The 14,683-nt window shown below is 42.2% G+C and overlaps 1 protein-coding gene across 2 annotated transcripts in view; it reads right to left on the bottom strand.

Annotated features, from left to right (window-relative positions):
• TMEM170B (transmembrane protein 170B) overlaps positions 1 to 14,330 on the bottom strand; it is a 210,425-nt gene extending 196,095 nt beyond the window's left edge. For both annotated transcript variants that reach the window (XM_070361298.1, XM_070361297.1), the window contains exon 1: positions 13,728 to 14,330. In XM_070361298.1, the coding sequence (XP_070217399.1) occupies positions 13,728 to 13,824 (97 nt within the window). In that variant the 5' untranslated portion in view covers positions 13,825 to 14,330. The remainder of the gene's footprint in view (positions 1 to 13,727) is intronic.
• Positions 14,331 to 14,683: the final 353 nt, after the last annotated feature.

Genomic DNA, 14,683 nt, shown 5'->3' with positions numbered 1-14,683 from the left:
ATGCCTTTATAATCTGAGAAAGTCACCTAGAGCAGGGATTGGCAGAGTATGATTCACGAGTCCTAGCAACCACCTGACTATGGGGCACATATTACCACAGGGACAAAGAACCAGAGGAAGAAATATCAATCAAGAAAGATCCCAAGAGAATCTGTTACCACCTGAATTGTTAATAAACAGGACTGAACCACTGAACTGAATGATAAAACATACTGGAGACAGACGAGGGTAGGGGGTGGAGAACAGCTCATGGTTCTCAGGCCTGGCTGGTTCTCAGGCCCGGCAACCTCTGGGTCGGCTACTGCCAAGAAATACTGAGAGAAGATGCTCCGGATTACAACGTGGGCTGGGGCCAGGGTGGCTTTTGTGGGGGAGGGGAGGCTGCTTATAGACCCTAAAGATATAGACTTCATTCCAAAGGCTGAAGGTAATAAGGAGCCAATGAAAGACTTTAAACAAGGAAGTGATACAATCACATTTATCTTTTAAAACAAATTAATTATCCTGGCAGATATGGGAAAGGGGGACTAGATGGAGATGAGAGAATATCAGAACATTTCAAGAATCCAAAGAGAAACTGAGGCCTGGACTTAGGCAATGGCCAGAGGGTTGAAAAGAATGTGAAGTGTCTGGACTGGCTGATAGCCTGGATGATGGAGGAGATGCGATGTCTGGCTTCCCTGACTCCTGCTACGGACACAGCTGAATAGAGCACAGGCCATCAGGTATGGAAACACGGGAAATATATTCGGTACATCTGCTGTATACTCAAATGTTGGTGAGCAGCGAACAGTAAAGAAGCTAAAGCCAAGAAAATGTCAAGTAGAAAAATGTGAAGATCTAACCCTATACATTTATATTATGGGACATGTTTTTAAAAAAGAGTAAATCTCAAATTTTTAGTATCTCTAATCTTCCTGTGTGACTTGTCAAATTTTAAATCTATGATTACTAAAACAATTCTGTTATTAGATACAAGTTTGAATCAAATTTACTATAAGGAATGTCATTGTTACCCTAACAATGAGAAGAAGATAAACTACAAACTCACAGTTTTTAAGCCTACCAGTCAGGTGACCCTGCAAGATAACGCAGTAACATGAATTCCAAAGAGGGACCCTCCAAGGAAAGGGTCTCCTGTGGCAAAGCACAGGAGCAACAAATGGGTACCATGTGCGTGGGAAAGAAGAGCAGCTGAAACTGTAACTGCAAGTTGAAGGCCAGGTGTGCAGTTAACCTGTCAGCCTGGAGTAAGTGACACAGGAAAGCTCAGGGTCACCTGCAAGCTCTTTCCACGGGTTGCTACCGAGCATTCCCTAGAAATACAGGGTCTCAGGCAGGAGACTGAAGAGAGCTTGACACCAAGTAACGAGCAACAAGGCTGTGATTGGGGGCAGGCAAGTGTGTGGGAAAGTGTCTTCCAGGTAGGCCTGCAGAGATGGCTAAAAGCTGACAACACAGCACGAACACTGTAATGACCCTGCAGCACTGGCCCGCACCCCAAGTACCATGTACAACATCACCTTCTAGAGAATTTGAAGCCTAACCAGTAGCAAGAAAGCTCAAACACCGATCACTCCTGAGTAAATTAAATGAACCTGAACCCTACCCGTCTAGCAGAGGCGGCCCATTTCCAGGCACAAATATTATTTACTTCAGTCACTACTGTTATACATGTGAAGGCCTGAATTCAATAAAAAGTATAAGACACTCTCAAAAATAAGAAAAACAATTCATCATCAAAAAATAAAGTGATCAGACTCAGATGAGCCAGATTTTAAAACAAGCAGACAGGGACTTTAACTATAACCAACATGTCAAAGTCAGTCATGGAAAAGGTCAGCAACTCACATGAACAGATGGGGATGGTTCAGCAGAGAGACAGAAAGTCCAAGAAAAAGTCAAATGAATATCCTCAAGAAAAAAAAAATCCTCAACAAAACAAAAAACAAACAAAAACACATGATATCAAAGATGAAGACTTCCTTCAGTGGGCTCACCAGTAAACTCGACACTGAAGAACAGGTGAGCTTATCACAGCAGCGCTATTTACAAGGGTCAAGACATGGAAGCAACCTAAGTTTCAATTCATGGATGAATGGATAAAAAAGATGAAGTATATATACACAATGGAATATTACTCACCCATAAAAAGAATGAAATAATGTTAGGGCTCATCATATTAAGGGAACTAAGTCAGACAGAGAAAGACAAATATCATATGATATTGCTTATATACGGAATCTAAAAAAAAAAAAAATGATACCAATGAGCTTATTTACAAAACAGAAACAGACTCATAGATACAGAAAGCAAATTTACGGTTACCAAAAGGAAAGAGGGGGAGGGATAAATTAGGAGTCTGGGATTAAATATATATACACTACTATATACAAAACTGATAACCAACAAGGACCTACTATATAACACAGGGATGTACTCGTTATCTTATAATACCTTATAACGGAAAAGAATCTAAAAAACAAGTATTTATATATGTATAACTGAATCCTTTTGCTGTAAACCTGAAGCTGACACAACACTGTAAATCAACTGTATTTCAATAAAAAATGTAAAAAATAAACTATCAGTGAACGTAAAGGTTGGCCAACAGAAATTACTCAAATTGAAATACAATGAGAAAAAGGTAGGAGGAGGAGGGAAAAGAGGAACCATACAAGAGCTATGCAACAATTCAAATGGTTTAACGTACATGTAACTGGAGACCCAGATAGAGAAGGAAGAGATCATGCAGAAGAAAAATATTTAAATAAATACTGGCTGAAAAGCCTAAAAATGATAAAAGATATCAAACCACAAATCTAACACTCCCAGAGAATCCCAAGCAAGATAAAGATCACCCAAAAGAAGTAAAAAACAATAAAGCAAAAATAAACCACACAAGCATCATACCGAGATATACCACCGTAACACGACCTAAAACCAAAGATAAAGGGAAATACTGAAGAAGAAATAAGGGAAAAAAGAAAGAGAGGAAAGAGACGTATTACCGAGGGACAAAGATTAAAAAGTACCACAAGCTTCTCATCAGAAACCATCAAATCAGAAGACAAACTAGAGTAACACTTTAAAAGACTAAAAGGGGAAAAAAAAAAAAAAAAAAAAACTGCAAAGCCAGGACCTATATTCAAGAGAAATAATTTTCAAAACTGAAGGTGAAATGAAGTTTTTTTCCAGAAAAAAACAAAACAAAACTGGGAGAATTAACTGCCAGCAGATTTGTGCTACGTGGCATATTAAAGGAAGCTCTTCAGACAGCAGGGCAACATGAAATGAGAACCCAAGTCTCCACAAAGCAATGAGCAACAAAGAAAGTTAAAATATATTGTTTCTAATTTTTAATCACTCTAATATTTTAACTGGATTTAAAAATAAGCTGCTGCATTTGTTCACTTGAAGCCTCATTTAACGCAGGAAAAGTTAAAGCTATGATAGATATTTAATAGCTGTCTGCTTCTACTTCTTAAAAAGGGGCAAACACATTAGTTTGAAATTTTAGTTGTGACACCTTCACGAGCTACTTTAGTATACTGCCTCTCTCAGAGCTTATCACAATACTGTTTATTACCTACTTAAACTAAATTACCCTTTTATCGACTAATTATATAATTTTAAACTGTAAATTACAGTACTCATCATTGAACAGAAAAAAAATTCTTAGAAAAACAAGTTATAAATTTAAAACAGAATATCATTTTTTATTTTAAAAAATCAGTTTAAGGCTATTTAAAATAGTTCCAAAATAGCACTATCTTCCTAAAAAATGCCATTCAATTTGCCCTTTTCATAACTGATTAGTTACATAGTTATAAATGTATAGGATTAAATGTCAAAATCTGAGTCTATTATGAAATTAGAACAATATACAATAGTTTGCATTGTTATTATTTATACACCTTTAAGCATCTTAAATTATACATCCTACCAAAAAAAATTTTCAGTAACACGAATTTGTTTGAATCAGTCACTGAACTAAAAAAAACATCTTTTCAGGGATTGATAAAATGTTTTACAACTTCATGATACAGTATTTCCAAGGGATATTTGCACTGAAGACTGAAATAGGAACTCTGCCGGGAGCCGGCGAGAGACATTCCGCTCGTGACAAAGGTCATGAAGGAGGAGGCTCGGCATACGAAAAGGCGGGATCGAGCCTCGGGAGTCTCCCCGGATATTCTTGAGTATCTTCCCCCAAAAAACCAGAGTCTGCCTACTTTATTGCTTTGTGCTCTCACCTCTGACTTTACTGGGGGCTGTCCCCTACCACCATCTCTCTCTCTCTGTCAAAGACTTAACTTACAGCTCCAATTAATAAAGTTCCTGGGCAATTAGGAGTGTTTAAATCCAAACCCCTCAGATGGCTCTCTAACTCGCCTGACAAGTTTACCCCGACTCCTGCAGCTATGCATACGATAGTTTACAGTCTCCCAGCCTTCAGAGGCACGGGAAGCTTAAGATATTCAAATAGCTTAGAGCCTCTCAGAGAGTTAGAAACTGTCAGAATAAGACTAATAAGGGATTTCATTGATGAGTCAATGCTTGCTGCCAAGTTTTCACATCCCCTGAATTGTATCCTTGAATATGTATTAATTAATAGTTGGTATGTAGAAAAAATAAGTAGTGGCCTTGGTGTTAGTAACTTTAGACCCTTAAGGTAATAAATTCTTTCCTTTGTTGTAAACCCATTACACATCCACCCTATAGGAATGCAATTTTATCTTTGGAAGATGGCGCCAAACCTTAAAATAATTACTCTTAGAGAAAATAAGTCTTTGTTGATAAGTCCTTGTCAAGAGTCATAAAATGTTAGTAGGCCTTCTGGCCAGAAGATGATGTAAATCACCTAAACCATTTGTATACGATAAATTTGCAGGAAAGAAACCCCGGTTTTTGATAAGAATCAAAGATTGCTGACTTTGCATCCCCTATTATCCTCTATGTGTAACTTAGGGTATAAAAGCCCCTGTTAAAAATAAAGCTATGGGCCTTGCTCACCAACGCTTGGTCTCCCCATGTCATTCTTTCTTTTCACATTCTGGCTGAAGTCTCCATCTGGAGCGTGGATATCCTCTGCGACCACTTATTTGCCTGGGCTTCTAAGACCCACTCGAGAAGGTGTCTAAGGTGGGGCACCTTCCGCTATTCGAGAGGGCGCCTGCGGCCTCCGTGGTCAGAGCTAACCTGGTGTCACGGGTTATATTGATTTTCCGCGTAAACCAAGCTACTCAGCCTCTTTTCTCCACTGAATTTTCCTACTGAGCTATCCTCATTCTATTACTCTTTATATCTCTAATTACCATTTGAATAGGTCGCCGACGCCGTCTCCCCTTCGAATACCCTGGATCAGCCGGGGCTGGTCCCCGGCAGAACTCTTCACATCAATGAGCATATCTTATAATGAAACTCTCAATGTAACAAATTTCTAAAGTTAAATCTAAATAGGAGTCCAAATGAAGGACAGATCAGAAGATATTAATGAAAGCACAATGGGGAAAACAAATAATGCACAGGCTGGTAAGAACAGTCATACCTTTGATAGGATGACAGTAATCCTGAGGAAGCAGTTATTGCCCACTGAGGTTAAAAAACAAACAAAAACAGATAATCTCAGAACTGGAAGGGATCTTCAGATACTGAATCCAGAGTTTCCTAAATTAAGTTTTAAGAAAGCCCAATTCTAAAAACTAATTATTAAATGGTGTTAAGAGCACAAAGGTTTTTCTAGGTCTTAAACTCTTGCCTGGAAAATCCCATGGGAGTAGGAGCCTGGTGGGCTGCAGTCCATGGGGTCGCTAAGAGTCGGACACAACTAAGCGACTTCACTTTCACTTTTCACGTTCATGCATTGGAGAAGGAAATGGCAACCCACTCCAGTGTTCTTGCCTGGAGAATCCCAGGGGCGGTGGGGCCTGGTGGGCTGCCGTCTATGGGGTCGCACAGAGTCAGACACGACTGAAGTGACTTAGCAGTAAACCTCACAGGTAAAGAATGTGCCTGCAATGAAGGAGATGTGGGTCTGATCCCTGGGTCGGGAAGATCCCCTGGAGAAGGAAATAAGAGCCCACTCCAGTATTCTTGCCTGAGCAATCCAAGGCATTGAGGACTGAGCAACTAAAACAAAAACAAAACAAACCTCACTCTACAAATTAGCAATATTAAAGGTCTGAAGCCCCACTTCAAAAAGAAAGCTTAAAGATAAAAAGACAAATTTATATGCAAATGGGTAAATGTTTTCCTTAACTCAAAATAAAAGTCTCTCAACTTTTTTCTTAACTCATTAATATTTTTAGATCATTTTTCCTTTAACATCAACATGAAAAGTGTTGTCACTGGATTGTGTTATAAATGAGGAAACAGAGGCCTGGTTAAATATGTGGTTTTTCAAGTATAAGAGCAAATTAATAGCATTCAAGGATAAAACTCAGTTTATTGATTCATAAACTCAAGGATCCTATCACTTCTTTAGACTCTTCATTTGGATACAAAAGTCTAGCAGGATCCAATTTATCCCAGTAGGGGGCAAGTTCTGATACCTGCACATCATGTTAAGTATTTACATAAACATTGTTAATGTTTAGTTCTCCCATATATAAACTTCAGATTAAATATAACTTCAGATTAAATATAACTAAAGTGCTTAGGATTTCTTTTAAAATACCATTTAATAAGAATTTTTCTCTGTTGCTAGTAACTCATAAATAAAACATTTTTTTTAAGATAAATTCTAATATCCTCTGGGTTTTCCTGGTGGCTCAGATGGTAAAGAATCCACCTGCAATGCGGGAGACCTGAGTTCAACCCCTGGGTTGGGAAGATCCCCTGGAGGAGGGCATGGCAACCCACTCCAGTATTCTTGCCTGGAGAATCCCCTTGGAAAGAGGAGCCTGGCAGGCTACAGTCCATGGTGTCGCAAAATGTCGGACACAACTGAGTGACTAAACACACAATATTATCCTCTAATGTTAAAAGGCAGTCACTTTTTAAAAAACTGGGTTATAGCATCCTCCTGGAAATGAGTCACTTATGTTGAAATTTTAATAAATCTTTAGCTATACTACAACACTCCATATTTAGACTGAATTATATATCACAAGACAGTTACAAATATCACAAAAAAGCTTAATTTTTAAAAAGTTGGTGTTCCCAATCTTTGAGCTCTCAATACTAAAATCACCTTAGAAAGTGGAGTCACTCAATCATGTCTGACTCTTTGCGACCCCACGGATTGTAGCCTACCAGGCTCCCCTGTCCATGGGATTCTCCAGGCAAGACCACTTGAATGGGCTGCCATTTCCTTCTCCAGGGGATCTTCCCAACCCAGGGATCGAACCCGGGTCTCCCGCATTGCAGACAGGTGCTTTACCATCTGAACCACCAGGGAAGCCCCCAAAAAATCACCTTAAGAGCTAGTTAAAAATGTACCTTCCTAGACTATGTTCTCAAGGGTCCTAATTCCATAGCTGTGGACTGGGGCTGTGGACTGTACCCTTAACCAGCCCAAAGTTATTATGACATGTAGCAAGATTTAGAAACCATGCTGGATTACAGCCATCCATGGAAGGGGACGGGACAGGGAGAGAATTTTAAAATGAAAGTTGACTAGCTACACATAATACCCAAGAGTAATATTATACTTTTAAATTTAATCAAAACCGAGTAGTATCCTGAACCATCCTAAAAGCAGGCAACATCCTCTCCTCCATCTCCATCATCCCTTAAACACGTTCTTTCTCTGCTCTCTACCTCTTCTGTTGTCTTCCAAGTCCCATTATTTGGTTCTCCCTGAACTCTACAAACCACTAGAGTACTATTAACCTGAAGGTTAGTTAGCATTTCTACACTATGAACCCCTTATGGATGACTGACATTTTCATTTTTGTTTATCAGTGTTTACCACAGAGACTGGCAAATCACTCAAGATCAAGAAATACCCAACAAGATTGACCCTTGAAAATGCTAGATGCTGCTTTTTAGTATAAATCCTCTACATACATTTAATGAAACAATACATTATATGGCCACTTTGATTATAGGAAGTGAAATGCATGCAGAATGTTTTGCACAGGGCCTGACATGTAGTTGGTGTTCAGTAAACAGAGCCCCATTAGGATTGTTCGTCTGATTCTAAGGTAAGTTCAGTGTTCTGTGTTCTCTGGGCTCTCCTCTTACCTCTGACCATTCTGAATACCAGTTTCCTACCCTGATTCCAATTCCTCTTCCCCATCTCTGCCTCATCCTTCCTCTTCTGCTTAGGATTCCTTTCTATAGGAAAAATATCTCCAGCTACTCCAAGTCCTCTTTGTGAATTATCTTACCTTTCTGGTCATTCCTTCCAATCACTAAGCAAGAAAAGAGAAATGCATTTATATTCTGATAGTTAACTATTCAAGAATCAAACTTACAGCCTACACAGTCTCAAGACTCATCTGGAAATTGCTTTAGGTTTAAGAAATATCATCTGGACCTTGGACGTGGTATTGCCAGAAGATACAGATGCACGATTCAAAGATAATGAGGTGGGAATTAAGAAAGTAAGAACCTGAAGATGACAATTCTAAGTTTTGAAAAATGATAGTGACTTCATTCTTGATCAAGATACACAGCTAGGTCTTCCAAATGACAAAACCCTATAAAGTAAAAGTCACTTATTAATTGGCTCAGCACCACAAAAGAGTAAGGTACTGTTCATGTTTTCAGAAAAAGTGAATTTGGGGATTTGGCATAAATATTGAAAAGTAGCACACTGTCTTTAAGACTACATGTACTTTGAAACATGTGTATTACCATCCGTGAGACAGATCAGCAGTGCAAGTTCAGTGCATGAAACAGGGCACTCAGGGCTGGTGCACTGGGACTACCCTGAGGGAGGGGACGGGGAGGGAGGAGGGGGGGTTCAGGATCAGGGACACATGTACACCCGTGGCTGACTCATGCCATTCATGTATGGCAAAACCCACTACAGTACTGTAAAGTAATTAGCCTCCAATTAAAATAATTAGTTAAAAAAAAAGACTACAGTTTCAAAACATATCTGTAAGTGGACATCTGAAATAATTTTACCTACATAAACTCACCGCCTGTAATAGATCATTTGGGAATGGGACATTAGAATACAGGGTAACACTGGGAGAAGCAAACCTGTTTGGGAGCACCACCAAAGAAAGGTTCTGGCTACACGAGCCTGAGGGGTGTTGCTGTTCAGTCATCGAGTCCTGTCCAATTCTTTGTGGCTCCCTTGAACTGTAGTGCCCACCAGGCTCCTCTGTTCATTGGATCTCCTAGGCAACAATACTGGAGTGGGTTGCCATTTCCTGCTCCAGGGGATCTTCTCGACTCAGGGATCGAAGCCCCGGTCTCCTGCTTGGCAGGCAGATTGCCACTGAGCCACCTGGGAAGCCCAGTATGAGATGTGAACAATTACAAATATGCACAGCACATACCCAGTTGTTTTCCCTCTTTTTTTCTGATAATCCGATTAACGCTAAGGTGGCTTAGCAACTACAAAGTCTAAAGGGGGACTATAATAGTGTGTATGTATACAGTGAACATAAGCACACATACATTTTATAAACACACATACAGACCTCTGACCTTCATTCCAGTTTGAATTCCCAGTCTCCCGGTGTTTGTATCAATAGAGGAGAGAGCACCAGCTCCCACATTTGCTGCTGACACTGAGAGAGGGGTGCAGCCTACCTTCGCTTTTTTTCCTAGGGACCAATTATTCCTTTCCCAACACCAGCTGGGCTATGTTTATCCAGGGGTCTAAGGATCCTGCCTCCTTTTAAGTAACAAAATTCTTCTCTAAACTCTTAGCAACCAAGCTTGGGTGGGAACACAAGGTTGGGAGCCAGTGTAAGCTGAAGAAAATAAACATAAAGCAAAAGAATACATTTCACTGTAGACCATTTTTTTAAAAGTCAGGTTAACCACAAAACTGAAAGAATATATACATACTGACTCTAATTTTAAGTTGTGGCAAGGAGGAGGGCTTTAGGACATATTCAGAGAAAGAAAAAATAATTGAGAAGGAAGGAAACCACGTCTCTCTCTACTTGAGTGAGCTGAATAAGCATATAACCTACATACAGTTAACAAACAATTTGGGAATCCTGAGAATCACACACACTGGGAAGTGACAAACACAGAAGAGAACCCTGGCAACAGTTGCTAAGTGACAAAGATGGGGTCTCAAGGGGTTAATCTCCATACGGAATCCCCATACTACTGTCTTCCTGAAAGGAGAAAAACACAGACAGAAACTGGTATAATTTCTAAAAGTAGATATATAATACATATGGGTCACTAACTTTTACAGAGACTATGGCAACTTTACATTTTAGAAAGATTATTACTATTATTATCACTAGTCAATATCTTACAATGTCCAGTATCTTTTATTTCTGGAAAAAATTAGTTCCATTCACCCATTCTTGGGCTCATTTGGGGTGAACACTTACACAGCAACTTTTACTTGCCTTAAGATTTATCATCTGTCAGACCTGCCTGAGTTAAGAACCGATGTGGAATAAAAGCAGAAGGTACAGAACTGAGAGTCAGTGAACATCAGTTCTAGTCCTGGCCCTGTCATTAGATGACCGTTTGTTCCCAGCAGTGTGTATTTCAGTAATCCTAAAATGAAGTAACCAAACTTTATAACTTCTATCTCTAAAATGTTAAGCTAGTTCTAATTTCTAGTTCCTATCACTTTTTAAACATGTATTTCTATCAAAGCAATACATTCACAAGACCAGTTTCTAAAAGTTGGTCTTTAGATCTAAAATCTACATCAGCCTGGTTCTACACTATGCTCCTTTCTAGTTTCATTTCCAAGTTTATGATGATGACAAAAATGCCTTCTGACTTAATATGAGTCATCACAATCTGAAAAAGTAGCAGTTTTCACTTATGAGCTACCTGATCCAAGCAAGGCACTCTACGCTTCAATGTCTGAATCTATAAAAGAAGGACAAACACTAACCTCTCTCAAAATGGTTGAAAAGATGAAATAAAACATATGAAAGAATAGCAACTAGCACCAAAAATAGCATTTGTATGTATTAAAGGTATGACAATAATCTCTATAAATTGCTTAAACAACTTATGTCCTCCTTAAAAGCACATTCACTCCAACAGATGTAGCTGAAAAATAAGGCAACCAGAATGTTTTAATCATGCATCTGTGATGTATTGTTTTAAAAGCTCAAAATACATGCATTGGGCATATACTATGTGCCAGATATAACATGCTAGGATTCCAGAATTCTATAATTACAACAAGGACCCAACCTTCAGAAAGCTCACAGTCTCAAAGACACGAATAAAACAGCAAATGTAACTGAAAACCATAACAACAAAAGCATGTACAAAGAGCAGAAGTAGCAGGATGAAGCGAGTAATTCATCTTGTTTGAGGAGGACAGAGAAGTAGCTAAAGCAGCTTGGAAAGGGAGAAGGAGTGGTTCTGCAGGCAGAGGCCGGGGCTTCAGACCCACTTAACCATTTCGAGCTATATGACGTGGGTCAACTTAATTTCCCTCCCTGAACTTCTTTGTAAATATACTGTATTCTGATGATTAGAAGTAATTATTTGTAAAGTGCCTGATACATAGCAGGCATTCAAGAAACAGGAGTTATCTTGTTTCACAAGTCGGGTTTGACTACTTCTTTTTAATAGACTGAGTTCTAAATGGCACTGCAGGTAACATCTCTTAACTCAAGCTGCGTATGGAATCAGGAAGGTCACCAGCATGGAGAAGGCCGTAAGGAACCACATCAGAGTGTCACCACCTGCAGAGTCCGTTTTTTAGCAGTGATGCCGTTCCTAACATGAGCTACATTCACCTGGTGGTGAAGCCTATTTCTAATCTGTTTTCTCCATTTTCACAGAATTTTGCATACTCGAGATTGTATTTATTTCCTAGAACAGGTTCCCATGCTCCTCAGTCCCACCTGAGTCCTGGTTTTGGATATTCAGCATATCCCATATCCTTTATAAAATGGCAAAGTCCAATGAGAGACTGATGATTATTAAGATCACATAAGGAGATAATTAGAGCTAACCCTGGATTGAGACTACTATTGTTAACCTAATGGTTGACCTATGGGAACTAAGCCACTGTAATGATTCAGAATCTTAAAAGTAAGTATTTCAAAATATTGTTAACTCTGGCCAGGAGGTTAAGTTACATTTACTCTATGGTTCCCGAAGTTACTTTTCTCTAAATATCCACTGATGAGTGAAGACAGTCATTAACAGATATAAATACGTATACTCAAATCCTTGTTTTTCATTTTACAATATTTGAAATATTAACAGTGAATAAATCCAAGGAAAGCCCTAAGTAAGATAAAGCAGTCTATCTCAAAATTCAACTGAATTATAAAATGGTTTTTATATCAATTTAGGTTTTTCAGAAATAAAAACATGTTCCTGACCTGCGACCATCATGTAAGATGGGTGTGCTTCGAGTTAAATAACCACAGATTAAAAGCAAGTGAATCAATCCAGAACTGATGTTCATTTTATAGTTTTCACATGCAAGATACCCAATGCCTTTAAAGTCAGCCCTCAATTTTTCTCTATGAATATCTGAATTCCATATATACCAGATTTTATAACATCCTGTATCCTATCAAGACAGGTTACATTTATAAAATAGTCGTCATCCTCTTAACCAGTTTAGCATAATGCATTTTGAAACACTAATGCTCTATCAAAATTAGCTGTCTTATACAAGAATTAAATCCTGGGTATGTCTGTAAGATTTTTCACTGAGAAGCAGGCACTGAGGGGTCATCAAACCGCAACTGAAAGCACTTTCTTGTAAACACTTGTCTTTAGAGGGTATGTTTTAAATTCAGGGTATAAGACAAGCATTTCTATAGTAACCAAGCCAGAAGTTTCTTCACAAAGCAGACCTACAAATTCGATTTTTAAAGTCTGAGTATTATGGCTCACTTTTACAACCAGAAATTGATGTTAATTATTATAACATTTTAAGTCCAATTCCCTCCTGATAGCCTTGACTTGTGAAGGGAAATACACAAAATTATCAAATGTCACAGGGGCAGCAGCTTATGGGCAGAGGGAAAAAGACAAAAGGAGATAGAAGAGGGAGAAGATATACGATAAAAGCAAAAAGTGCTTAGAACGCGCTAGACCTTGGTCCAGCCCGTGACCTAATATAATCTACTCAAGGAGTCATTTATATCGCCAAAAAAAAATTAACTGAAGCAAACTGATCAATCCGAGCAGGCAATTTAAGTCCTGCATTCGACTTGAGATTTGCTAGAAAGCGCTAAATCAGAAAAAGATCGCAAGAGCAAGAAGCGCGTGTGTGTGCGTGTGTGTATGCAGGCGGGGAAGTGTGTGTGTGCGCGCGTGTGTATGTATGCAGGTGAGGGGGGCATAAATAAAGGCTAAGTGTACTAAGACTCGGCGCTAAAGCAGTGCTGCGCGTACTACGGAGGCAGGGCGGGAGGGAGCGAGGCGGGGGTCGTGGACTGTCCGCAGCCACTCTGGAGCCCGGGGGCGCGGGGCGCTAGGGGGGCCGGAGTCGGCACCCTAGAACGGGCACAGACCGGCTCCCATTCCCATCCTCCACGCCGGGACCGGGGCCGCGAGCTCCGGAGCCAGGGCGGCGCGGAGATCCCAGAGGCGAGGGGCGGCGCCGCGTCCCGCTCCCCACCGGGCGCATCAATTACCCGTGAGGTTCCTCAGCACCGTCCCGTGGGCCCAGAGGCTCAGGACCTGCTGCACCGATAGGTTGATCATGGAGGCGTCGCCCCCCTCCGCCTTCATCTTCCCCGGGGGGCGCCCGCCGCCCTCTCCTCGGGCTCCGGGGGCGGCGGCGGGTGCGCGGCTCCTCCAGGCCGCCGCCAACGCCGCCGCCGCCGGGGGAGGCTTCGGGGCGCTGGGCTGGTCGCTGCTGCCGCCGCCGGGCCTCCGCCGGGGGGCCGATCAGCGCGTCTCCCAGGCAGCCCCCTCCCCGCCGGGGAGACATTGAGGACGGCCGGCCGGCGAGGGGCGGGGGCCGGGCGCTCTCCCCGCGCGGCCCGCGAGCGAGGAGGACTCGGGGCGCTGTGGAGGCCGCGGCCTGTCAGGGGCCGCGCGGCGAGCGTGAGGAGGCCGAGGTCACGCCGCGAGGGCCGGGGTGACGGGCAGCCGGCAGGTGCAGCCCCCGACGGGGCCCAGGCATCACCGCGCGAGGACGACGAGAGCCGAGACGCGGACGAGCCGGCGGCGGCGGCGGCCGCGGCCCCTCCTGCCGCCCGCCTGCCCACCCTTCTGCCGCCGACACTCGAGGACCCGCCCCCTCCACCCGCGGCCGCCGGCGGGCCGCTCGTGCGCGCGCACACGAGCCCCCTCGCCGCCCGCCCGCCCCGCCCTCGCCGCAGCCACCGCGCATGCTCACTCCCGCGACCCGCCGCCCTCCGACAGCCGGCCGGCCCCGAAGCCCTCCTCCTCCTCCTCCTCCCCCCGCCCCCTTCAACTTCTCGCGCGCGCGAGCTCGGGTGGCTCGCGGGGCCGAGCGTAGGCCCCGCAGTGGGGCGGGGGGAAGCGCGGTCTACGTCACTAGCGCCACCGCTGGCACTCGCTACTGATTGGACGCTCCGAGGGAACCGCCTCCACACCCTCCCTCCCTCCCTCCGCCTCCCGC

This window comes from Bos mutus, chromosome 23 (genome assembly GCF_027580195.1).
Source record: "Bos mutus isolate GX-2022 chromosome 23, NWIPB_WYAK_1.1, whole genome shotgun sequence".
NCBI lineage: Eukaryota > Metazoa > Chordata > Mammalia > Artiodactyla > Bovidae > Bos > Bos mutus.
This window is presented reverse-complemented; position numbering and strand designations above follow the sequence as displayed.